The following is a 26,351-nucleotide window of genomic DNA, read 5'->3' on the forward strand; positions in this document are numbered from 1 at the left end:
TATGATATAAGTAATACTAAATCAGTTTCCAGTCCCAGGTTTAAAAAAAACTGGCATCTGGCCGGGCGCGGCGGCTCAAGCCTGTAATCCCAGCACTTTGGGAGGCCGAGGCGGGCGGATCACAAGGTCAGGAGATCGAGACCACAGTGAAACCCCGTCTCTACTAAAAATACAAAAAACTAGCCGGGCGCGGTGGCGGGCGCCTGTAGTCCCAGCTACTCAGGAGGCTGAGGCAGGAGAATGGCAGGAACCCGGGAGGCGGAGCTTGCAGTGAGCCGAGATCGCGCCACTGCACTCCAGCCTGGGCAACAGCGTGAGACTCCGTCTCAAAAAAAAAAAAAACAAAAAAAAAAAACAACAAAAAAAAAACTGGCATCTTATACTTCCTATCTCTTAACATGCTCATTCTTGGAGTCCAGTCACCATGATGTAAGAAAGCCCAAACAGCCACGGAGACGCCCACATGGAGAGGAACAAAGAATCAAAACCAATCTGCCAGCCATGTGAGTGAGCCATCTTTGAAGCAGACTAGAGGACTAGTCATCCCTAGTTGAACTACTCTACCTAATACCACATGAAATAGAAATGAGCTGTCTTCACCAAGTTCTGCCCAAACTGCAGTTTCCTGAGCAAAACAAATGCCTATAGTTCTTCTAAGCCACTAAATTATGAAGTACTTACACAACAATAGGTAACTGGAACATCAACTTTTTTTTTTTTTTTTTTTTTTTGAGACGGAGTCTCGCTCTGTCGCCCAGGCTGGAGTAAAGTGGCCAGATCTCAGCTCACTGCAAGCTCCGCCTCCCGGGTTCACGCCATTCTCCTGCCTCAGCCTCCCGAGTAGCTGGGACTACAGGCGCCCGCCACCTCGTCCGGCTAGTTTTTTGTATTTTTTAGTAGAGACGGGGTTTCACCGTGTTAGCCAGGATGGTCTCGATCTCCTGACCTCGTGATCCGCCCGTCTCGGCCTCCCAAAGTGCTGGGATTACAGGCTTGAGCCACTGCGCCCGGCCAACATCAACTTTTTAATGTCCTTTGAAGGAAAAAGTTAATGAAGAATAGCCTTATTATTCCTTTGACTGCCCACCTAACGTTAGTAGTGAGAGGTAGGTAACACAGTGGTTAAGAGCACAGACAGGAGTTAGACTGCCAGGATTTGAATCCTGACAAGCCACTTAGTCTCTCTGCTTTCGTTTTTTCTCTGTAAAAGAAAGACAGTAACAGCCTACCTCCTAGACTATTAGGATTAAAGAAGGCTGTTAGCACCTAAAGCACCTTCCCTCTTTTTTTAGAGACAGGGTGTCACTGTCACCCAGGCTGGAGTGCAGTGGCACAATCTTGGGCTCACTGCAGCCTCTGCCTCCTGGGCTCAAGTGATCCTTCCACCTCAGCCTTCCAAGTAGCTGGGACCACAGGTGCATGCCACTTGTAACGGCAGGCTTTCTCTCTCTTTTTTTTTTCAGATGAAGTCTTGCTCTGTCACCCAGGCTGAGGTGCAGTGGCGCAATTTCTGCTCACTGCAACCTCTACCTCTCAGGTTCAGTCCATTTCTGCCTCGGTCTCCCGAATAGCTGGGATTACAGGTGCAGAGCACCAAACCGAGCTAATTTTTGTAGCTTTCTCTCTTTTTTAGAGAAAAGCAGTGGTAAAGAGAAAGTAAAAATATGGTTAAAAAATAAGATCAGCTGGGCGCAGTGCCTCATACCTGTAATTCCAGTACTTTGGGAGGCCGAGGTGGGCAGATTACTTGAGGTCAGGAGTTCGACACCAGTCTGGCCAATATGGTGAAACCCCATCTCTACTAACAACAACAAAAAAATTAGCTGGGCATGGTGGCACACGCCTGTAATCCCAGCTACTTGGGAGGCTGAGGTAGGAGAATCGCTTGAACCTGAGAGGTGGAAGTTGCAGTGAGTCAAGATTGTGCCACTGCACTCCAGCCTGGGCGTCAGAGTAAGAGTCTGTCTTCCAAAAAAAAAAAATCAGGGCCAGGTGCAGTGGCTCACGCCTGTAATCCCAGCACTGTGGGAAGCTGTGGTGAGCAGATCACTTGAGCTCAGGGGTTTGAGACCACCCTAAGCAACATGGTGAAACCCCGTATCTACAAAAAATACAAAAATTAGCTGGGTGTGGTAGTGGCTCCTGTAATCCCAGCTGCTCAGGAGGCTGAGGTGAGAGGGTCGCTTGAACCTGTGAGGTGGAGGCTGCAGTGAGCTGAGATTGCACCACTGCACTTCAACCTGGGCGACACAGCGAGGCCTTGTCTTAAAAAGAAGGGGAGAACTGGAGAGGGGAATGAGAAAGAAAATAGGTCCGGCGCAGTGGCTCACGCCTGTAATCCCAGCACTTTAGGAGGCCAAGAAGGGCGGATCACGAGGTCAGGAGATTGAGACCATCCTGGGTAACACGGTGAAACTCCGTCTCTATAAAAATACAAAAAATTATGCAGGTGTGGTGGCAGGCACCTGTAGTCCCAGCTACTCAGGAGGCTGAGGTGAGAGGGTCGCTTGAACCTGAGAGGTGGAGGTTGCAGTGAGCCGAAATCGTGCCATTGCATTCCAGCCTGGGCAACAGAACGAGATTCTGTCTCAAAAGAAACAGAAAGAAAGAAAGAAAATAAACCTTTAAAAAAAAAATCAGAGGCCGGGCGCAGTGGCTCAAGCCTGTAATCCCAGCACTTTGGGAGGCCGAGACGGGCGGATCACGAGGTCAGGAGATCGAGACCATCCTGGCTAACACGGTGAAACCCCATCTCTACTAAAAAATACAAAAAAAAAAAAACTAGCCGGGCGAGGTGGCGGGCGCCTGTAGTCCCAGCTACTCGGGAGGCTGAGGCAGGAGAATGGCGTAAACCCGGGAGGCGGAGCTTGCAGTGAGCTGAGATCCGGCCACTGCACTCCAGCCTGGGAGACAGAGCGAGACTCCGTCTCAAAAAAAAAAAAAAAAAAAAAAAAAAAAAAAAAAAATCAGAAAATCTTAGAAGGAAAGAGCAGGAATGTTTACATAGGAAGTCAGGGAGATCTGGAAGGAGGGGGTTGCTAGCAGACCTGGGCATCTAATGAGAGTGGGTCTAAAGACTGTTACAGTCCAGCCAGTATCACAGGTTTCTCTGGCTTCAGCAGCTCTAAGCCTTCCAGAAACTTCAGCAGGGACCGACTGGGATAAATAACAAAGTAGTGCCTTCAAGAGTATAAGCTCCCTTCTAATTACTAGGCCCTAAGCACCCTCAAAAAACTAAATACTATTTCTCTTGATTCAAGTACACCCACTTGCTCCTCCCTTATGCATGGACTCCCTTCGCATTCACATCTCTGGCTTCATTGCTGATGCCTGAAATTCCTTTAAACAAGGGGAGAAAACATTTCATTCCACAGTCAAAAGAAAAAAATGACAAAAATGCAAAAGGCTGGCTACGATCATATTGAGTTTAACTGAATTTTAGTTAATCACCCTGCCAAGTGGGGCCTGGTGATGCATCTTTAGGAGAGGCCAGACACACTAACAGTTTATTGAGACCTACTGTGTCTTTCACAGCATGGTCAGCAGAGGTGAATTTAAATCAATTTGTATAAGTTCCAATGTCTTAATAAATATTTACTGAATGACCTAAGAAATAAACCTAACTATGCAATCTATCAGACATTACCATGTGTCCAAGGAGGAAGAATTTAAAAAGCAGGAGAGCATCAGATCAAGGGGTAAAAGGTCATCAGAGGTAAAAGTTAAAGAGCTAAGGACACAGTAATGGAGAAATTGTAGACTTCAATACCAACTAGAATCATATTAACTCTCCCATGAAAAAGATGAAAAAGAAGCAATACAGACCAGTCTGGAGTTGAACTGCCTGGATTTAAACCCTAGTTTTGGCATTTACTAGCTGTGTGACACTGGGTAAATAACTTCTCTGTGCCTCAGTTTCCTCATCCCTAAAATAAATACGTCTATCTCACTGGGTTACTATGAAAATCAAATGAGTTAATACAAGTAAAATACTTAAGACAGTACATGACACACAGTAAATATTGTTTAAATATTAACTGCAATTATTATTATTATTTTTTTCAAGACAGAGTCTCGCTCTGTTGCCCAGGCTGGAGTGCAGTGGTGCGATCTCGGCTCACTGCAAGCTCTGCCTCCCAGGTTCATGCCATTCTCCTGCCTCAGCCTCCCGAGTAGCTGGGACTACAGGTGCCTGCCACCATGCCCAGCTAATTTATTTTTGTATTTTTAGTAGAGAAGGGGTTTCACCGTGTTAGCCAGGATGGTCTCGATCTCCTGACCTTGTGATCTGCCCGCCTCAGCCTCCCAAAGTGCTGGGATTACAGGCGTGAGCCACCGCGCCCGGCCATTAACTGCAATTATCATCACCATCATCATTATTGCAGTCTGAGATATCTGGCCTGAATTTATCAAGGTAGGAAGCTCTGTCATTGCACAGAAATACCTTGTTCTCAGGAGAGTCACTAACGGAAGTGCTTCTGTAAACAAGGGACATAAGCAGAGAAGGGGTACAGAAAACTCATGATTACCTGGGGAATAATTAAATATATTTTAGGTATTCGTCTTTTTGTTTCTCTGTCTCTCTCTGTTGATATTTTTCTGGTTACTGAGTCATTCTTCATTAAGGGGTGAGAAGAGGTCAAAAATTAGACAAAACATAAACTAGTATATTCTGACAACTGCTGACAATTCAAATTACTTAGCTGGAGAGGAATACAGCAACATTGGCTTAAATAACATATTCAGATATTCTCCATGCCTTAAATAATAAGGCCCTGAGAACAAGAGGAACTTGGGTCAAGCATTCACAATAAAATCCCATCTCAAGACTTAAAACTTAGAGGAGAGCTTGTTACACTAAGGTGAGTATGGTGAAAATCAGGCAAACTTTACTTCTCTAAGTCAAAACTGGTCTATGGTTTCTACAAAGAGCTATTTAGAAACGTGACTATAAAGAATACATTTCAGATAACATGAAAACAAGAAAAAAAGGCCGGGCGCGGTGGCTCAAGCCTGTAATCCCAGCACTTTGGGAGGCCGAGGCGGGTGGATCACGAGGTCAGGAGATCGAGACCATCCTGGCTAACATGGTGAAACCCCGTCTCTACTAAAAATACAAAAAAATAGCCAGGCGTGGTGGCGGGCGCCTGTAGTCCCAGCTACTCGGAGGCTGAGGCAGGAGAATTGGCGTGAACCTGGGAGGCGGAGCTTGCAGTGAGCCAAGATCGCGCCACTGCACTCCAGCCTGGGTGACACAGTGCGAGACTCCGTCACAAAAAAAAAAAAAAAAAAAAAAAAAAAAAAAAGAAAACAAGAAAAAAGAAACTTTCCCATTACAGAAAGAAATGGGTAGAGAAACAACATTAATCAGTGGTAAGGGAGGCTTGCTTTCAGTTTTACTTTACAGAGTAGCATATACATAATATGTTTACAGCATTCTCTCTTACAAAGACTTGCTGTTAATGACTCACAAAGGACAAAATAAATTCTTGGCTGGTAAATTTTTTGCTTTTTTCTTTGAGAGGGAATCTCGCACTGTCACCCAGGCTGGAGAGCAGTGCCATAATCTCTGCTCACTGCAACCTCCGCCTCCCGGCTTCAAGTGACTCTCCTGCCTCAGCCTCCCAAGTAGCTGGGACTACAGGCACCCGCCACCACACCCAGTTAATTTTTAGTATTTTTAGTAGAGACAGGGTTTCACTATGTTGGCCAGGATGGTCTCGATCTCCTGATCTTGTGATCTGCCCGCCTCGCCCTCCCAAAGTGCTGGGATTACAGGCATGAGCCACCATGCCCGGCCCGTGCTTTTTTTTTTTTTTTTTTTTGAGATGGAGTCTCACTGTCACCCAGGCTGGAGTACAGTGGCGCGATCTCAGCTCACTGTAACTTCCGCCTCCCAGGTTCAAGCAATTCTCATGCCTCAGCCTCCTGAGTAGTTGGTATTATAGGTGTCCGCCACCACACCTGGCTAATTTTTTTTTTTGAGACGGAATTTCACCCTGTTGCCAGGCTGAAGTACAGTGGCTCACTGCAACTTTTGCCTCCTGGGTTCAAGTGAGTCTCCTGCCTCACCCTCCCTAGTTGCTGGGATTACAGGCGTGTGCTACCACACACAGCTAATTTTTGTATTTTTAGTAGAGACGGGGATTCACCATGTTGGCCAGGATGGTCTTGATCTCCTAAGCTTGTGATCCACCCGCCTCACCCTCCCAAAGTGCTGGGATTACAGGTGTGAGCCACCGCGCCTGGCCTAATATTTGTATTTTTAGTAAAGACAGGGTTTCACCATGTTGGTCAGGCCGGCCTCGAACTCCTGACCACAAGTGATCCATCCGCCTTGGCTTCCCAAAGTGTTGGGATTACAAGCGTGAGCCGCTGCATCCGGCCTCTCGGCCTCTAAATTTTTAAGATTGACTTTTTAATTGTGTGTGTGAGTGCGTGTGTTTGAGACAGAGTTTCATTCTTGTTGCCCAGGCTGGAGTGCAATGGCATGATCTCGGCTCACTGCAACCTCAGCCTCCTGGGTTCAAGCGATTCACCTGCCTCAGCCTCCCGAGTAGCTGGGATTACAGGCATACGTGCCACCATGCCCGGCTAATTTTGTATTTTTAGTAGAGACGGGGTTTCTCCATGTTGATCAGGCTGGTCTCGAACTCTCAACCTCAGGTAATCCACCCGCCTCGGCCTCCCAAAATGCTGGGATTACAGGTGTAAGCCACCATGCCCAGCCTAAGATTGACTTTTGAGAGATATTCTACTTACCTCTACTTACCAAGAAGAAGACAGATATAAACATATTAAATATCAAGCATTTTATATACATTTCCCAGTTAATCTATGTAATAACCCTATGAATACAGATGAGAAAACTACAGCTGCAGGATATAAAGAAGCCTTCCCACAGTAACACTGCCTATAAATGATGGAATAAATTCAGGATGTTTTGAATTCAAAGCTCATGCATGCTCTGAGCACTTCACTCTGCTTCCTGAGGCAGGTAAGATGTTTTAATATCTACTTGCCTGAATGTTAATGTCTGTCCACAGAAATAAGTCGGAGCTCTGGAGTAGAGAACACCTGATGATTCAGAATCATTCCGGAGTGCTATATTTCTTCGACTGCTCAGACTGTACCCCTCAAAACCAGCTGTCCACTCTTTTTAAAAGCAAAGATATTGAAAACTGTTAGAATCTCTTGAGGGATATCTTCAATACAGACATGTTAAATAAAACGTGGAAATGGGAGACTACTCTTAGGGGCCATGGTCAAGTTCAATAAAATAAAAGATTCCATTAACAGGGTATCATGATCAGTCCCACAAATTACAAAAAAGATTTTAGTATATGCCTGCATAATTTTGACATCATAAATCAAATAAGTGTTATCTCTTATCTAATAAAATCATAGTTCAAGCATAATTGCTTGAACTTATTCCAACCTGATAAAAATCTAATTAATAAATGAGTCTACATCTTCTAAACAAGAATGCAGGAGAGAGATCAATTTCAAATCATAAGACTTTTTTTTGAGTCTCGCTCTGTCACCCAGGCTGGAGTGCAGTGGCGCGATCTCTGCTCACTGCAAGCTCCATCTCCCGAGTTCAGTCATTCTCCTGCTTCAGCCTCCCCAGTAGCTGGGATTACAGGCGCCCGCCACCACGCCTGTCCAACTTTTTGTATTTTTAGTAGAGACGGGGTTTCACCGTGTTAGCCAGGATGGTCTCCATCTCCTGATCTTGTGATCCGCCTGCCTTGGCCTCCCAAAGTGCTGGGATTACAGGCGTGAGCCACCGCGCCCGGCCCTGAAATCAGACTTTTAAGAAAATGTCTCTCCAGGTACTTCTTGAGGGTTTGGAAAATCAGCATCAGCTGGGCACAGTGGCTCACGCCTGTAATCTCAGGACTTTGGGAGGCCACGGCAAGAGGACTGCTTGAGCCCAGGAATTTGAGACCAGCCTGGGCAACATAGCAAGACCTGGTCTCTACAAAAAAAAAAAAAAAAAAAAATTAGCCAGGTGTGGTGGTGCATGCAGGTGGTCCTGGCTACTTGGGAGGCTGAGGCAGAAGGATCCAGAGGTCAGGCTGCATGATTGCATCACCACACGCCAGCCTGGGCGACAGAGGTGAGACCTTGTCTCAAAAAAAACTAACTAAATAAAAGTAAAATATAAAAAAAAGAAGACGAATAAAAAGGAGTATCAGTGTCCTACACAATATTTTCAATCTTTGGTTTTCAGTGAGGCTAAAAATCTAGTCCAGCATTTTTTTTTTGGTCTCTGAAGAACTGATGAAAACAAAAATCACATGAGGTAATCTGAGTAAAATACAAGGTGCATGTTGTTCTTATCAATTCAGGATCTATGCTTAGAATAGCTGGTTGTCAGTGTGCTGCCCTTAGCACAGAATGCAGGTATTCTAATATACAGTTAGGCTTCAGGAGAGAAAAGGTTAGCAGCATACCATGAGGCACCAATGTGGAATGACCTATTTGGGGAACACTCCAAGGACTCCACTCCTGTCGGCCATCTCCTCGGGCACAGACTCTGAACTGATAATCAACGTTGGGGTCTATGTGCAATACTATGAATTCAGTTTCAGAACCTACATATACATCCTCAAAATGATTTGAAGTACATTTACGAAACTGGAGCCTGTAATCTTGGGCTGTAAAGTCGTCATCCACCTAAGGAGAAAAGCTTTATGTTAGCTGAGAAACAGAAAATGACTTCTCTCAGCCATCACTGCTTAAAAACTTTGAATGGAGCCATTTTGGACCAAGCAGCCAGGCCCACGTGCTGAATATGGGGTATTCTTGGGAAGGCCATAGAAAATATGCCATCACATCATTATCGCTCTTTTTTTTTTTTTTGAGGCAGGGTCTCACTTGGTCACCCAGGCTGGAGTGCAGTGGCATGATCTTGGCTTATTGCAGCCTCCATACCCTGGGTTCAAGCCATCCTCCTCCTTCAACCCCCCTAAGTAGCTGGCTGGGACTTCCGGTGCATACCACCATGTCCGGCTAATTTTTTGTATTTTTTGTAGAGATGGGTTTTCACCATATCTCAGATCTTTAATTCCTGAGCTTAAGCAATCTTCCCGTCTCAGCCTCTCAAAGTGCTAGGATTACAGGTGTGAGTCACTGCGCCTGAGCACCCTTCTTTTCTTTATTGAACCATGTGTTCTACATTTCCCAGTCTGATATAAAAAAGCCTGCCTCCTTTGAAGAAATGGCATGTTTTTTAATCAATGCCAAAGACAAAACATTAAAGATTCAATGATAAGGTTCCCAAAACCATACATCATTCATAATAACCAAGACATAATTAACATACAGTATACAGAATCCCCATTAATTTTTAGGGGTCCTGCATATATTCTGTATGTTAATTAGCCACCAATAGAAAAGTGGGTAAAAGACATAAATAAGTATTCTACAGGAGAAGAAATATAAATAGCCAAAAATATATATTATAAATATTCAACCTAATTTGTAATATGGCAAATACAATCTAAAACCACAACAAGGCCAGACATGGTGGCTCATGCCTATAATCCTAAGACTTTGGGAGGCCGAAGCGGATGGAGCACTCGAGCCCAGGAATTTGAGGCCAGCCTGGGCAACATGGCAAAACTCCATCTCTACAAAAAATTACAAAACTTAGCTGGGTATGGAAGCACATGCCTGAAGTCCCAGTTACTTGAGGACTGAGGCAGGAGGATCACTTGAGCCCAGGAGGTTGAGACTGGAGTGAGACATGATTGTGCCACTGTACTCCAGCCTGGGTGACAGAGTAAGACCCTGTCTCAAAAACAAACAAATAAATAAATAAAACCACAACAAGGTACATTTAGGCAAAAATATAAAGTCTCACAATGCCAATTATCGGTCAAGATATGGAATAACAGAAACTCATATACTGTTTGGAAGGCTAAATTGATACAATCATCTTGTGGAAAGTTTGTTATTACCTATTAGTGTATGGATCCAATACTCTAAGAAGACCTCATAATTTTACAGCTAGGTAAATATTAATATTTTACAAACTTCACATATGTTCATAAGGAAACACAAGTAAAAATACTTATAGCAAAAACCTGGAAATAACTAGGTCCACTGATAGGAAAATTAATAAAAATGGAAAAAGAGTCCTGTTATGAAATAACAGCATGTTTACAAAACAAAACAAACAAAAAAAATTCCTTTTAAGAAAATCTGGCTGGGCACGGGGGCTCACACTTGTAATCCCAGCACTTTGGGAGACCAAGGCAGGTGGATCACCTGAGGTCAAGAGTTTGAGACCAGTCTGACCAACACGGAGGAACCCCATCTCTACTAAAAATACAAAAATCAGGCGTGGTGGCGCATGCCTTAATCCCAGCTACTCAGGAGGCTGAGGCAGGAAGATCGCTTGAACCCGGGAGGTGGAGGTTGTGATGAGCCAAGATCATGCCATTGCACTCCAGCCTGAGCAACAAGAACGAAACTCCGTCTCAAAAAAAAAAAAAAAAGAAAAAGAAAATGTCAGCCAAGCACAGTGGCTCATGCCTGTAATCCCAGCACTTTGGGAGGCCAAGGTGGGTGGATCACTTGAGATTTAAGGAGTTCGAGGCCAACATGGCAAAACCGTGTCTCGATTAAAAATACAAAAAATTAGGCCAGGCGTGGTGGCTCAAGCCTGTAATCCCAGCACTTTGGGAGGCCGAGACGGGCAGATCACGAGGTCACGAGATCGAGACTATCCTGGCTAACACGGTGAAACCCCATCTCTACTAAAAAACACAAAAAACTAGCCAGGCGAGGTGGCGTGCACCTGTAGTCTCAGTTACTCGGGAGGCTGAGGCAGGAGAATGGCATAAACCTGGGAGGCGGAGCTTGCAGTGAGCTGAGATCCGGCCACTGCACTCCAGCCTGGGCCACAGAGCAAGACTCTGTCTCAAAAAAAAAAAAACAAAAATAAAAACAGAAAATTAGCTGGGTGTAGTGCCGGTAGTCCCAGCTACTGAACCTGGGTGGGTGGGGAGAGGGAATGGTGTGGAGGTTGCAGTGAGCCAAGGTTGCATCGCTGCACTCCAGCATGGGCAACAGAGCAAGGCTTCATTTCAGTAAAAAAGGCCAGGCATGGTGGCTCACATCTACAATCCCAACACTTTGGGTGGCCGAGGCGAGTGGATCACCTGAGGTCAGGAGTTCAAGACCAGCCTGGCCAACATGGTGAAACCTCGTCTCTACAAAAAATACAAAAATTAGCCAGGTGTGGTGGCAGGGGCCTATAATCCCAGCTATTCAGGAGGCTGAAGCAGGAGAATGGCTTGAACCTGGGGGAAGCAGCAGGCGGGGAAGGGCATGGAGGTTGCAATCAGCCGAGAACACGCCACTTCACTCCAGCCTGGGCAAAAGAGCGAAACTCTGTCTCAAAAAAATAAATAAATAAAAATAAAACTGGAAGAACTACCTCAGTGTTCCCTGTGACTTCATTTTACTGTAAAGTAAAAGAGATTTTTGTTTGGGAAGAAAAGAATGTATTTAAAAGTAGTCAATGAAAAAATCTGAAAGGCCCTCAAATCTCAAACCCATAATGTGGAAGTTATTTCTAGAATTCTGAATTACATACCTTACACCATCGTACAATGATGCCTCCAGGTTTCTCTATTAGTTCTTCTATCTGTACTGGTGGGCGAGATGCTACTGTTCCATGCTTAAAAATGTGGTCTTTCACTATGTTAAGAATTGAGTCATCCAACTGAGCAGATAAACAAGGCACATCAACCAGTAAAGGTACTTCTGGTAAGCTGAGGAAACAAAGCTCATGTGTTATGAGACCTCTAACTGACAGTTAAAAAACACAAGAAATAAAAAAAAATTGATTGTAGTGGTGGTTACACAATTCCATGAATATAATAAAAACCACTGAATTGCATATGTCAAATGCGTGAATTGTATGGTCTATGAATTTATATCTTAATAAAACTGTTTTAAAAAGTAAAAAAAAGGCCGGGTGCGGTGGCTCAAGCCTGTAATCCCAGCACTTTGGGAGGCCGAGACGGGCGGATCACGAGGTCAGGAGATCGAGACCATCCTGGCTAACACGGTGAAACCCCGTCTCTACTAAAAAATACAAAAAAAACTAGCCGGGCGAGGTGGCGGGTGCCTGTAGTCCCAGCTACTCGGGAGGCTGAGGCAGGAGAATGGCGTGAACCCGGGAGGCGGAGCTTGCAGTGAGCCGAGATCTGGCCATTGCACTCCAGCCTGGGTGACACAGCAAGACTCCGTCTCAAAAAAAATAAATAAATAAAAATAAAAATAAAATAAATAAAAAGTAAAAAAAAAAAAAAAATTTTAGAGCAGTCACAAGCTTGAAAGATCCTGAAGCCCCCAGTAAGTAATTCTTATGGCAGTAGGGGATTTGCAAGATGTTACACAAAGATTCTCTTTTCAAATAAATATAAGCAAGACAGAAAATTGGTAGGATCATAACTGTCCATTTTATGCCAAACGATCTGGTTTACTGGAATATGACTCCGTTTCAACAATACATTGAGAATTTCTAAAATTTAACAATTCTTTTACACATTGGATTGAAAAAATCTGTAGTAATACTATACCAAGGATTACAATCACAACTATTTCATTAGTAACAGTGGTAATGGGCAGTGAAACGCTTTTTTTTTTTTTTTTCCCTCAGAGTCTCACTCTGTCCCCCACCCTAGGCTGGAGCGCTGTGGTGCGAACTAAGCTCACTGCAACCTCCACCTCCCCGATTCAAGTGATTCTCCTGCCTCAGCCTCCTGAGTAGCTGGGACTACAGGCGCACGCCACCACACCCGGATAATTTTTTATTTTATTTTATATTTATTTTGAGATGGAGTCTTGCTCTGTTGCCCAGGATGGAGTGTAGTGGTACAATCTTGGCTCAATGCAACATCTGCCTCCAGGGTTCAAGCAATTCTCCTGTCTCAGCCTCCCCAAGTAGCTGGATTACAGGCATGCGCCACTATGCCCGCCTAATTTTTATATTTTCAGTAGAGACGGGGTTTCAACAAGTTGGCCAGGCTGATCTCAAACTCCTGGCCTCAAGCGATCTGCCTGCCTTGACCTCCCAACATGCTGGGATTACAGGTGTAAACCACCATGCCCAGCCTGAAAACCTTGAAATATATATTCTCTATCTCCCTTAATCAGAATCTTGAACAGAGGGAGGAAAAAAGCAGACATAGTTCAAATGCTTAAAAGTAAGTCCAAATGGCACAACTCTTTTACCTGTCCAACTGAATGTGCGAGGCCTTTTTGGTAAAGCTCCACAGTTTCTCATTCTCTTCTCCCACACCACCAAGCATGGCAATCTCACCTACAATCAAGAATAAGAGAACTGGAACAGTGAAAATGGTCACATATAAAGTAATCAACACAACTCATGTCTGGGTGGGTCTCTAGTGTTCTTGAAAACAGTTCTTAAATGATGCCACAGTCAAATTCCCAAAAAGTTAAAAGTAGAAACTGTTTTAGAAGTGACTCTAAGATCAAATCCAAGAGGAAAAGGGATACACAGTGACAACATTTTGCCAGAGATGAAAAATCTATCTGCTCTATACAAGGAAATCAACCAATTTTAGGCAAACCAGAAAGCCCAGGGACTTCTTCCCATCTCTCCTATAGAATCATTATGAACTTCAATAGGAGCCAGTACAAAATATTGCCCTGAGAGGAGCAATAGGGGATAGGGTTGTGTTTTTTTGTTTGTTTGTTTTTGAGACTGGGTCACGTTCTGTCACTCAGGTAGGAGTGCAGTGGTAGGATCATAACTCACTGCAGCCTCAAACTTCCGGGCTCAAGCAATCCTCCCATCTCAGCCTCCCAAGTAGCTGTGACCACAGGTGCACGCCACCATGCCCAGCTATTTTGTTTTTTTTTGGGTAGAGATGAGGTCCCACTATGTTGCCCAGGCTGGGCATAGGGCTTGAAAAGCCAAATGATGCATCTATGTTTTCCTAAAAGAGTATCATACATCAGATTACAAATTATTCAACAGAATAATAAAAAGAAAATGTCAGGCCAGGTGCGGCAGCTCACGCCTGTAATCCCAGCACTTCGGGAGGCCAAGGTGGGTAGATCACGAGGTCAGGAGATCGAGACCATCCTGGCCAACACGGTGAAACCACGTCTCTACTGAAAATACAAAAATTAGTCGGGTGTGGCGGTGGGCACCTGTACTCCCAGCTACTCAGGAGGCTAAGGCAGGAGAATCGCTTGAATCCGGGATGTGGAGGTTGCAGTGAGCCGAAATCACGCCACTGCACTCCAGCCTGGGCGACAGAGCGAGACTCTGTCTCAAAAAAAAAAAAAAAAAGTTACATATGAGATGAAAATGACCAACTTCTATGTCCTTCCACAGCCCTGAAGAACACTGTCATAACTCTTTTCCATCTGAATGTGCCCTGTAGTTACTCGAGTTTTTTGAGACCATATGTCCTTCTTCTTCACCAAAAGAAAAACAGACATGGCCGGGTACTGTAGCTCATGCCTGTAATCTCAGCACTTTGGCAGGCTGAGGCTGGCTGGTCACCTTAGGTTGGGAGTTCAAGACTAGCTTGGCCAGCATGGTGAAACCCCGTCTCTACTAAAAATACAAAAAGTAGCTGGGCATAGTGGCACGCTCCTGTAGTCCCAGATACTAAGGAGGCTGAAGCACTAGAATTGCTTGAACCTGGGAGGTGGAGGTTGCAGTGAGCCAAGATCATGTCACTGCACTCCAGCCTGGGCAACAGTGTGAGACTCTGTCTCAAAAATAAATAAATAAATAAATACAATTCTCAAAATTCCATAAATAAGTTTCTATCCCTCAGGAGAACAGGAAAGAGTTTGACATTAAAAATATTCCTGGCCGGGCGCGGTGGCTCAAGCCTGTAATCCCAGCACTTTGGGAGGCCGAGACGGGCGGATCACGAGGTCAGGAGATCGAGACCATCCTGGCTGACACGGTGAAACCCCGTCTCTACTTTAAAAAAAATACAAAAAACTAGCCGGGCGAGGTGGCGGCGCCTGTAGTCCCAGCTACTCGGGAGGCTGAGGCAGGAGAATGGCGTGAACCCGGGAGGCGGAGCTTGCAGTGAGCTGAGATCCGGCCACTGCACTCCAGCCTGGGCGGCAGAGCGAGACTCCGTCTCAAAAAAAAAAAAAAAAAAATATTCCTGAAGTTTCCTTCTGCTGCTGGGATGTATAATAATTTTTTTTTTTAAAAAACATAGGCCAGGCATGGTGGCTCATGCTTGTAATCCCAACACTTTGGGAGGCCAAGGTGGGTGAATCACGAGGTCAGGAGTTCTAGACCAGCCAGGGCAACATGGTGAAACGCTGTCTCTATTAAAAATACAAAAAATTAGCTGGGCGTGGTAGTGGGTGCCTATAATCCCAGCTACTCGGAAGGCTGAGGCAGGAGAATCGCTTGAACCCACGAGGCGGAGGCTGCAGCAAGCCAAGATCGTGCCACTGCACTCCAGCCCAGGCAACAGTGCAAGACTCCCTCTCAAAAATAAATAATTAATTAAATTAAATTTTGGACATACAAAAATATTCAAGTATCAAATGCTGTAACAATCGGCCGGGCGCGGTGGCTCAAGCCTGTAATCCCAGCACTTTGGGAGGCCGAGACCGGCGGATCACGAGGTCAGGAGATTGAGACCATCCTGGCTAACCCAGTGAAACCCCGTCTCTACTAAAAAATACAAAAAACTAGCCGGGCGAGGCGGCGGGCGCCTGTAGTCCCAGCTACTCGGGAGGCTGAGGCAGGAGAATGGCGTGAACCCGGGAGGCAGAGCTTGCAGTGAGCTGAGATCCGGCCACTGCACTCCAGCCTGGGCGACAGACCGAGACTCCGTCTCAAAAAAAAAAAAAAAAAAAAAATGCTGTAACAATCACACTGCCCCAAAGGATTTTTTCTTTTTGAGACAGAGTCTGACTCTGTCACCCAGGCTGGAGTGTGATGTGTAATTACAGCTCACTGCAGCCTCAAACTCCTGGGCTCAGGGGATCCTCCTGCCTCAGCCTCCCAAGTAGCTAGGACTACAGGAATGTGCCACTATGCCCAGCTAGGATTTATCTTTTTTTTTTTTTGAGATGGAATCTCGCTCTTATCGCCCAGGCTGGAGTGCAATGGTGCAATTTTGGCTCACTGCAACCTCTTGCCTCAGCCTCCTGGGTAGCTGGGATTACAGGCGCCCAACACCATGCCCGGCTAATTTTTGTATTTTTAGTAGAGACAGGGTTTCACCATGTTGGCCAGGCTGGTCTTGAACTCCTAATCTTAGATGATCCGCCCACCTCAGCCTCCCAAAGTGTTGTGATTACAGGCATGAGCCACTGTGCCCGGCCAGGATTTATCTTCTAAAACAAAAACAAATGATCAGTCCTCAGGGGATGAGTATACGCTCCTGGCCCATGCTGCACTGCTTCTAGGTTTGTTTCCAAATGCAAAGCCACCAAGGAAAGACATTCCATGGTACTGCTAGAATTTTCTCAAAAGCACTGTTATGGTCAGTGGCAAATAAACACTTCTCATTGAAGATAAGACAAAAATGTAACTAGCAATGTCAAGATAACACTCGTACTATATTCTAAGTGGACCAAAAGAAGATTAACTTCCAGGTGGAGTAACAGCCTTGTGAATCATCCACACTTTTTTCCCACACTCCCAGCACTCATTCTGCAGAAGGGATGGAATTCAGTCGCCTTCCCTAGCTCCTTTTTCTTCAAATGACTTTTAAATGTTGGTGCCCCTTAGTGTTCTAATCTCTTTCACCTGCTCTTCTCACATTACACGGTGTCCCTCGATGATTGTACTTATTCCAATGGATTCATATTTGATATATATACCATTAACTGCCATACTGACATCTCCTGGTATGATCTCTCTCCTAAGAATCATACCCATATTTCCATCTTAAGCACCTCAAACTCACCATGCCCAAGCCAAATGCCTGACTACTTACTAAGCACCCACCTCCTCCTTCATTTACTGTGTCAAAAACAGCACCACTATTTATTCAGAATCCAAAAGTAGGCTGATTTTTACCATCACAAATCCTTCCCTTTCCCCTCCATCACATATGTAGGTAATCATCTACAGACAACAGTCACTGCTCAGTAAAATCATCAATAATTCCATTTCTGGGAAAAAAAAATTCTTTTTTTTTTGTTTTTATTTTTAAGAAACAGGGTCTTGCTCTGTTGCCCAGGCTGGAGGGCAGTGGTGCAATCATAGCTCAAGCTCTCCTCCCACCTCAGCCTCCTGAATAGTTGGGACAATAGTTGGTGTATGCCACTAAGCCTGGCTAATTTTTTTTTTATTTTTGAGACAGTCTTGCTCTGTCGCCCAGGCTAGAGTGCCATGGCGCAATCTCAGCTCACTGCAATCTCCGCCTCCTGGGTTCACGCCATTCTCCTGCCTCAGCCTCCCAAGTAGCTTGGACTACAGGCGCCTGCCACCACGCCCAGCTAATTTTTTATATTTTTAGTAGAGACGGGGTTTCACCGTGTTAGCCAGGATGGTCTCGATCTCCTGACCTCGTGATCCGCCCGCCTTGGCTTCCCAAAGTGCTGGGATTATAGCCGTGAGCCACTGTGCTCAGCCCGCCTGGCTAATTTTTTTTTTTTTTTTTTGAGACGGACCCTTGCTCTGTCGCCCAGGCTGGGGTGCAGTGACCGGATCTCAGCTCACTGCAAGCTCCGCCTCCTAGGTTTACGCCATTCTCCTGCCTCAGCCTCTCGAGTAGCTGGGACTACAGGCGCCCGCCACCTCACCCAGCTAGTTTTTTGTATTTTTTAGTAGAGACGGGGTTTCACTGTGTTAGCCAGGATGTTCTCGATCTCCTGACCTCGTGATCCACCCGTCTCAGCCTCCCAAAGTGCTGGGATTACAGGCTTGAGCCACTGCGCCCGGCCGGCTAATTTTTTTTAAAACAGTGGCCCACGCCTGTAATCCCAGCACTTTGGGAGTATAATGTTGCAATCTTGGCTCACTGCAACCTCCGTCTCCCAGGTTCAAGCGATTCTCCTGCCTCAGCCTCCCGAGTAACTGGAATTACAGGTACCTGCCACCACGCCTGGCCAATTTTTGTATTTTTAGTAGAGATGGGGTATTACCATGTTGGCCCGGCTAGTCTCAAACTCCTGACCTCAAGTGATCCTCCCGTCTTGACATCCCGAAGTGCTGGGGTTATAGGTGTTAGCCTGGCCTCGGCCTCTAATAACTTTTTAATCAGTCTCTTTTCCCTCTAGTCTTACAATCTCTAACACAGTCTCCAAAACATAGGCAGGATCATTTTTTTTTTAATGCACATCTGATCATGTCACTCTGCTGCTTAAAATGCTTCAACAGAGGTGGGTGGATCACGAGGTCAGGAGATCAAGACCAGCCTGGCTAACACGGTGAAATCCTGTCTCTACTAAAAATACAAACAATTAGCCGGGCGAGGTGGCGGGCGCCTGTAGTCCCAGCTACTCGGGAGGCTGAGGCAGGAGAATGGCATGAACCTGGGAGGCGGAGCTTGCAGTGAGCTGAGATCGCGCCATTGTACTCCAGCCTGGGCGACAGAGCGAGATTGTCTCAAAAAAAAAACAAAAACAAAAAAAGCTTCAACTGATCCTTGAAAATGCCATTCACTTAATTTATGATGATGTTGCTTCTGCTTGGAATCATGCTGTTACCTCCTCTTTTTCCTATGTCTGCTTGATAGCCTCTGTGGAACTCCTCCTACAGAAAGCTATCCTATACTATTCCAGACAAAGTTAAGAACTTCCTCCTCTGTGCTCCAATAAGGTCTTAGATCTCTCTTAGCATGTATTTCTCTCTCACTGGGCTCTGAATCCCAAAGGAAAGAACTCTCACCTATTTTATTCTTTTCTTTTTTTTGAGAGGGAGTCTCACTCTGTCACCCAGGCTGGAGTGCAGTGGCACGTGCCTCAGCCTCCCGAGTAGCTGGGACTACAGGCACACGCTGCCATGGCCAGCTAATTTTTGTATTTTCACTAGAGACGGGGTTTCACCATGTTGGCCAGGATGGTCTTGATCTCCTGACCTCATGATCCGCCCACCTCGACCTCCCAAAGTGCTGGGATTACAGGCGTGAGTCACTGCACCTGGCTTTTATTCTTACTCTTATTTTATATTTTTTGGGACAGGGTCTCACTCTGTCACCCAGGCTGGAGTGCAGTGGTGCAATCACGGCTCACTGCAGCGTTAATCTCCTGGCCTCAAGTGATCCTCCCACCTCGGTCTCCTAAGTAGTTGGGACTCCAGGTGCATACCACCATGCCCAGCTAATTTTTTTTTTTTTCTTTTGTAGAGACAGGCTGTTGCCCAGGCTGGTCTTAAACTCCTGACCTCAAGTGATCCACTTGCTTCAGCCTCCGAAAGTGCTGGGATTACAGGCGTGAGCCACTGCATCTGGCCCCCTTGTTTATGTTATGTGCCTGACAAAGATCTCTGTTGAAGGAAGGTGAGTAGAATGAAGAAAGGAAGGCAGCAGGGCATGACTCAATTGGCTGAAGATAGGAGTAAACACCAATCACTTTTTTTAACTTTTTAAGCAGAACAGTGGAGACTATAATTGTGGTGGCTCTCACCTGTAATCCCAGCACTTTGGGAGGCCAAGATTGGAAGACTGCTTGAGACCGGGAATTCAAGACCAGACTGGGCAACATGGTGAAACCCTGTCTCTACCAAAAATACAAAAATTAGCCAGGCATGGTGGCATGCGCCTGTAATCCCAGCTATTTGGGAGGCTGAGGTGGGAGGATCACCTGAGCCAGGGAGGTCAAGACTGCAGTGAGCCCTGATAGTGCCACTGCACTCTAGCCTGGGCAACAGAGCAAGACTCCTGTGTCAAAAAAAAAAAAAAAAGTATAATTTGATTGTTTGTAATACAGAGGATAAATGCTTGAGAGGATGGATGCCCCATTTTCCACAATGTGATTATTACACACTGCATGCCCGTATCAAAACATCTCAATGTGCCCCATGTCATTTATTCTTTCTTGTTTTATAACTAATTATAACTAACACTTCAACTGCAGTTGCCATGGGATGCCTAACTGTATATCTGTCATCCTATATCACAAACTGTCTCTAGGTAAGAACATTCTAAGAACCCCACAGCTGGCAAGAAGCCTGCTGCTATCCTAAGGAATCTGCAAAATGTCAATCTGAACGAATCACATTTAGTATGTGATACGGTTTGGCTCTGTGTCCCCACCCAAATCTTATCTTGAATTGTACTCCCATAATTCCCATGTGTTGCGGGAGGGACCCAACGGGAGATAATTGAACCATGGGGGCAGTTTCTCCCATACTATTCTCAGTAGTGAATAACTTTCATGAGATCTAATGGTATTTTTTTTTTTTTTTTTGAGACGGAGTCTCGCTGTGTCTCCCAGGCTGGAGTGCAGTGGCGTGATCTCGGCTCACCGCAAGCTCCGCCTCCTGGGTTCACGCCATTCTCCCGCCTCAGCCTCCGAGTAGCTGGGACTACAGGCGCCCGCCACAACACCCAGCTAGTTTTTTGTATTTTTAGTAGAGACGGGGTTTCATCATGTTAACTAGGATGGTCTCGATCTCCTGACCTCGTGATCCACCCGCCTCGGCCTCCCAAAGTGCTGGGATTACAGGCTTGAGCCACCGCGCCCGGCGAGATCTAATGATATTTTAAGAGGCAACCCCTTTCGCTTGGCTCTCATTCTCTTCTCTTGTCTGCCGCTATGTGAGACGTGACTTTCTCCTTCTGCCATGATCCCCAGCCACATGGAACTGTAAATTCATTAAACCTCTTTATTTGGTAAACTGCCTAGTCTCGGGTATGTCTTTATCAGTAGTGTGAAAATGTACTAATGCACTAATGTAACAGGATCCCTGGTCTCCCACCTTCTCGGACTAAGTCTTCTGCAGTGTTGACTCCGTGTTCTATGAGCTTCTGGCAGTCATCTAGTGGTTTAATGGTCTCCTGTTCAATGGTGTCCACCTCTTGCAAAAGGGTCACCAATCGCTCATCCAGGAGCTTTCCAAGGGTTCCCTTTAAATCATTAAAATGCTGTTTGAGAACATCTCTTGTCTGTGATGCACTTTCTTTGATCTAAAAAGAAATAACAAAATACTCAAAATCAGAATCTTTAAAAAAGGCTAATCCATAGGTACAATTCACAATAATCTAAAAGCACCATATAACCATCATCTTCAATTTAGTAAAAAAAAGACTAATTGAAATTATATATATTTAAGGTGTGATATTTTGATACACATATACATAGTGAACTGTTATTGTAGTGAAGCTAATTAACATGTCCATCTCTTCACATGGTGACCTTTCTGTGTGGTGAGAACACTTATGATCTCTCCTAACACATTCCAAGTATACATGACAGTATTTTTTTTTTTTTAGACGGCGTCTCACTCTGTCACCCAGGCTGGAGTGCAGTGGTACGATCTCTGCTCACTGCAAGCTCCACCTCCCGGATTCATGCCATTCTCCTGCCTCAGCCTCCAGAGTAGCTGGGACTACAGGCACCCACCACCACACCTGGCTAATTTTTTGTATTTTTAGTAGAGACGGGGTTTCACCGCGTTAGCCAGGCTGGTCTTGATCTCCTGACCTCGTGATCCACCTGCCTCGGCCTCCCAAAGTGCTGGGATTACAGGCATGAGCCACTGCGCCCAGCCACACTACAGTATTATTAACTATTGTCCTTATCCTGTACTTGAGATCTCTAGAATTTATGCATATTAAATAACTGAAACTTTGTACCCTTTGACCAACATCTCCCCATCCCCAACTCCATCCCTAGCAAGCACCATTCTACTTTCTGCTTCTATGATTTCGACCTTTTTAGATTCTACACATAAATAAAATCATGTAATATGTTTATTTCTGTATCTGGCTTCTTTGACTTAGGATGATGTCCTTCAGGTTCATCCATGCTGTCACAAATGACAGAATTTCCTTCTCTTTTAAGGTTGAATAGTATTCCGTTGTATATATACATCTTCCATTCACTGACAAACCAAATGTGATTGATTTGCACAAACAGGCAGAAGTACACAGAATTGCCCTTCAAGTCAGATAGAATAAGCCAAATCTTGGTTTCATCATTGATAAATTATGTCAATTTAGTTATGTTAATTAAGTATTCTATGCCTCAATTTCCTTATTTGTCAAATGAGCATAATAATAGTTATTTCGGCTGGGCGCAGTGTCTCACGCCTGTAATCCCAGCACTTTGGGAGGCCAAGGAGGGCAGATCATTTGAGGACAGGAGTTCGAGACCAGCCTGGCCAATGTGGTGAAACCCCGTATCTACTAAAAATACAAAAATTAGCTGGACGTGGAAGTGCGGGCCTGTAATCCCAGCTACTTGGGAGGCTGAGGCAGGAGAATTGCTTGAACCTGGGAGACAGAGGTTGCAGTGAGCAAAGACTGCATCACTGCACTCCAGCTGGGCAGCACAGTGAGACTCCATCTCAAAAAAAAGAAATAAATAATAGTTACTTCATGGAGTTGCTGTGAGGATAAATTAAAATAAACTAGGTACTACAGTGGGTAAAATAAACAGCACATTGTTATACTCGATAAAAAAAGTTATAAATTATTATTATCTGTAAAAGGTGTTCTTGAAAAATTGTATGTTTCAATACTAAAAATTGTTTAATTATGAGGGGATTAAAATGCATTTTACTGAAAAGCAGCAAAGAAATGGTAGATTAAAAAGCCATGGTCAGCCGGGCACGGTGGCTCATGCCTGTAATCCCAGCACTTTGGGAAGCCGAGGCAGGTGGATCACGAGGTCAGGAGTTCAAGACCAGCTTAACATGGTGAAACCCCGTCTCTACTAAAAATACAAAAAAATTAGCTGAGCCCACTGGTGGTGCGTGCCTGTAATCCCAGCTACTTCGGACGCTGAGGTAGGAGAATCGGTTGAACCTGGGAGGCGAAGGTTGTAGTGAGCTGAGATCGCACCGTTGCACTCCAGCCTGGGCAACAGAGTGAGACTCCATCTCCAAAAAAAAAAAAAAAAAAAAAAAAGGCAAGCCATGGTCAGGCGCAGTGGCTCACACCTATGATCCTTGCACTTTAAGAGGCTAAGGCAGGAGGATCACTTGAGCCCAGGAGTTTGAGACAAGCTTGGATAACATGGAGAAACCCTGTCTTTACAAATGATACAAAAATTAGCTGGGCATGGTGGCACATGTCTGTAGTCCCAGATACTTAGGAGGCTGAGGTGGGAGGATCACCTGAGCCCAGGGGGTCGAGGCTGCAGTAAGCTGTGACTGCACCACTGCACTCTAGCTTGGGTGACAGAGTGAGACCCTGTCTCTAAATAAAAATGAAAAGCCACAATACAAACAAACAAACAAACAAAAAACCTCATGGATAAAACGCCCTCATTATGCTAAAAGAAAACCAAGAATTATTTAAAAACCAAAGAGGCCTGTAGGAGGCAGAGCTGGGACAATGACTTAATCCTTTTTGAATGACAGTGCTCTTTGTGAATCTAAATGAGAGGTTTATAAAGCCTCTTCCTTTCAAATTTATTGAAAGAGAAGAAAAAATAAAGCCTCTTCCCCCCAAAATAAATAATCTATACCCTAAAAAATTATTCAATTTCAGAAGTTTACAAATTCCCTCAGAGCCAAACCATCGCTTGCCTGAAGCAGTAATTATGAAACCTCATTTGCAGAAGAATCATGTAGGCTACTTGTTATAATTCAGACTGCAGAGTTCCATCCCAGACCTACTGAACCAGAAAATGACAGGAGGGCCTAAAGGAGTGTATGGATGGAGTTCTCATTTTTTCCAAGCACACCTGTAATTCTGCAGCCCACAATTTGAGAAATACTGTGCTAAATCTACAGATCTCAGATTAAGAACCCATATTCTAGGGGATATGACAGGAAAATCTTCACGTCAAATATATTATGAAGACAAACAGGTTGTCTATACAGACACTAGATTTTTTATTCTTTTATTTCAGAGACAGGGTCTCACTCTGTTCACAGGCCGGAGTGCAGTGGCATGATCCTGGCTCACTGCAACCTTGAACTCCTGGGCTCAGGTGATCCTCCTGCCTCAGTCTTCTGAGCAGCTGATCTTATAGGCGCAGGCCACCACACTTGGCTAATTTTACTTTTTACTTTTTGTAGAGATGAGAGCTTGTTATGTTGCCCAAGCTGGTCTTGAACTCCTCGCTTCAAGCAATCCTACCACCTTGGCCTCCCAAAATGCTGAGATTACAGGAGTGATCCACTGCACCTGGATTTTTATTTTAAAGACCTCAGATAACAGGCCAGGCATGGTGGCTCAAGCCTGTAATCCCAGCACTTTGGGAGGCCAAGGTGGGAGGATCACCACTACAACCAGACCTGGGCGACAGAGCAAGGCCCTCTTCTCAAAAACAATTCAGGTAACATACAATTCGTTTTCTCTCACTTAATGAGAAAATTCTAACTATAAGTCACTCCAATAAGTTAAAGAAAAAACATACTTTGCTTTCCAGATATTATTATCTTAGTTTCATGACATATTGTTTACTACCATAACCCTAACCCTTTTGTTAACTTTCTCTTACCACGAAAGTTTAAAGTATAAGAAAACTCCACCAAGAAAGAACATATCAAATTATGAATAAAAAACAATATTTCAACAGTTGATGGAGAAATTTAAAACTTTCTATTTATTCTCTAAATTCTCTCTAAATTTAAAAAGCAGAATACAATATTGTTTCCCAGCAATGTTCACAACCACGTAAAAACAAAAAATGTCCATGCCCAAGGACTAAAACAGAAAAAGAGCAGTATCATCTACCGGGTGGGCAGATCATAGAAACAATTTTCTTCCCTTTTTTTTTTTCTTTTTTGAGATGGACCTTCACTCTTGTGGCCCAGGCTGGAGTGCAGTGGCGCAATCTTGGCTCACTGCAACCTCTGCCTTCTGGGTTCAAGACATTCTTCTGCCTCAGTCTCCTGAGTAGCTGAGATTACAGGCACACGCCACCACACCTGGCTAATTTTTGTATTTTTAGTAGAGACAGGGTTTTGCCATGTTGGCCAAGCTGGTCTCGAACTCCTGATCTCCGGTGATCCACCCACCTCAGCCTCCCAAAGTGCTGGGATAAGGCATGAGTCACCTCATCCAGCCCTTTTCTCTCCATTTGACATTAACACAATTATAATAATATCTGTGCAGTTAGTAAAATAATTCTTTAAATCACAAAGAAAAATTCTAAATTAATTGTTAACTAATTTCTGTAGTTACCAAAGAATTTCTGTGAAATAGATCCAAGTAAAAATTTAAAAAAGAAAGAAAGAAAGGCCATAAACCCAAATTGCACTTGATTCAGCTCACCATTCAACTATGAGATATTTGCAAACTAGGCCCTCATCTACATAGCATCTGGCAAACAAATGCTGTTGAGTGAAAACGCAGTTAATCATGTGTGTTTCAAAGAACTTTCTAAAAGAACCAAAGAGAGAATACCTTATGATTTTAACACATCCCCTGGGGTACTGTTAGAAATTCAGAATCTCAGGCCCCACCCAGAACTGCTAAATCAGAACGTTAATTTTTTTTCTTCCTCCTCCTCCCCTAGAAACTGTATTTTTTTTTTTCTTGAGATGGAGTTTTGCTCTTGTTGCCCAGGCTGGAGTGTAATGGGAGCAATCTCGGCTCACTGCAACCTCCACCTCCCGTGTTCAAGTGATTCTCCTGTCTCAGCCTCCTGAGTAGCTAGGATTATAGGCGCATGCCACCACGCCTAATTTTTGTATTTTTAGTAGAGATGGGGTTTCATCATATTGGTCAGGCTGGTCTCGAACTCCTGACCTCGGGTGATCCACCCGCCTCAGCCTCCCAAAGTGCTGGAATTACAGGTGTGAACCACCGCACCCAGCCAAACCTGTATTTTTAACAGGACCCTCAGGTACCTTGTATACACATTACAGATACCAGAATAAATAAAGACCTTGTGTCAGAGCGCTGTAATACATTTCGAATGGTCAAGAGGAAATTCTGCAGTTGAGTACTATGCCGCTGAGGTCCTGTCTTGCTCTTTAGCGGATACAGCATACACAGGAAGTGCATTGGTTAGGTAAAGTCAATTTCCTCTTTAGAAAGAATTCAAAACTCCTTCAGCTATTGCAGAGCTTATGTTTTGTTTTTGTTTCAGAGCCTCAGAAAAAAGGAAGTATGTGAACACAAAACAGAGAGAGGGCTAAAAAAGTGAGATTCAATTTCCAAATTCACCTCCTGTACTCTCATTTTAAATTTGGTCCCTTTTGCTTATAGAATCCCAACCACTGCCATTTCAAACTTGAT

At 44.6% G+C, this 26,351-nt stretch overlaps 1 protein-coding gene across 2 annotated transcripts in view; it reads right to left on the reverse strand.

The window, feature by feature from the left end:
- The window catches only part of CRLF3 (cytokine receptor like factor 3), a 55,618-nt gene that overhangs the window by 12,668 nt on the left and 16,599 nt on the right, over positions 1 to 26,351 (reverse strand). For both annotated transcript variants that reach the window (XM_005583376.3, XM_074018958.1), the window contains exons 2-6: positions 20,912 to 21,119; positions 13,258 to 13,345; positions 11,612 to 11,789; positions 8,460 to 8,682; positions 7,023 to 7,155 (exon numbers count right to left, since the gene is read on the reverse strand). In XM_005583376.3, coding sequence (XP_005583433.1) covers positions 7,023 to 7,155; positions 8,460 to 8,682; positions 11,612 to 11,789; positions 13,258 to 13,345; positions 20,912 to 21,119 — 830 coding nt within the window. The remainder of the gene's footprint in view (positions 1 to 7,022; positions 7,156 to 8,459; positions 8,683 to 11,611; positions 11,790 to 13,257; positions 13,346 to 20,911; positions 21,120 to 26,351) is intronic.

Source organism: Macaca fascicularis, chromosome 16 (genome assembly GCF_037993035.2).
Source record: "Macaca fascicularis isolate 582-1 chromosome 16, T2T-MFA8v1.1".
In the NCBI taxonomy this organism is placed as follows: Eukaryota; Metazoa; Chordata; class Mammalia; order Primates; family Cercopithecidae; genus Macaca; species Macaca fascicularis.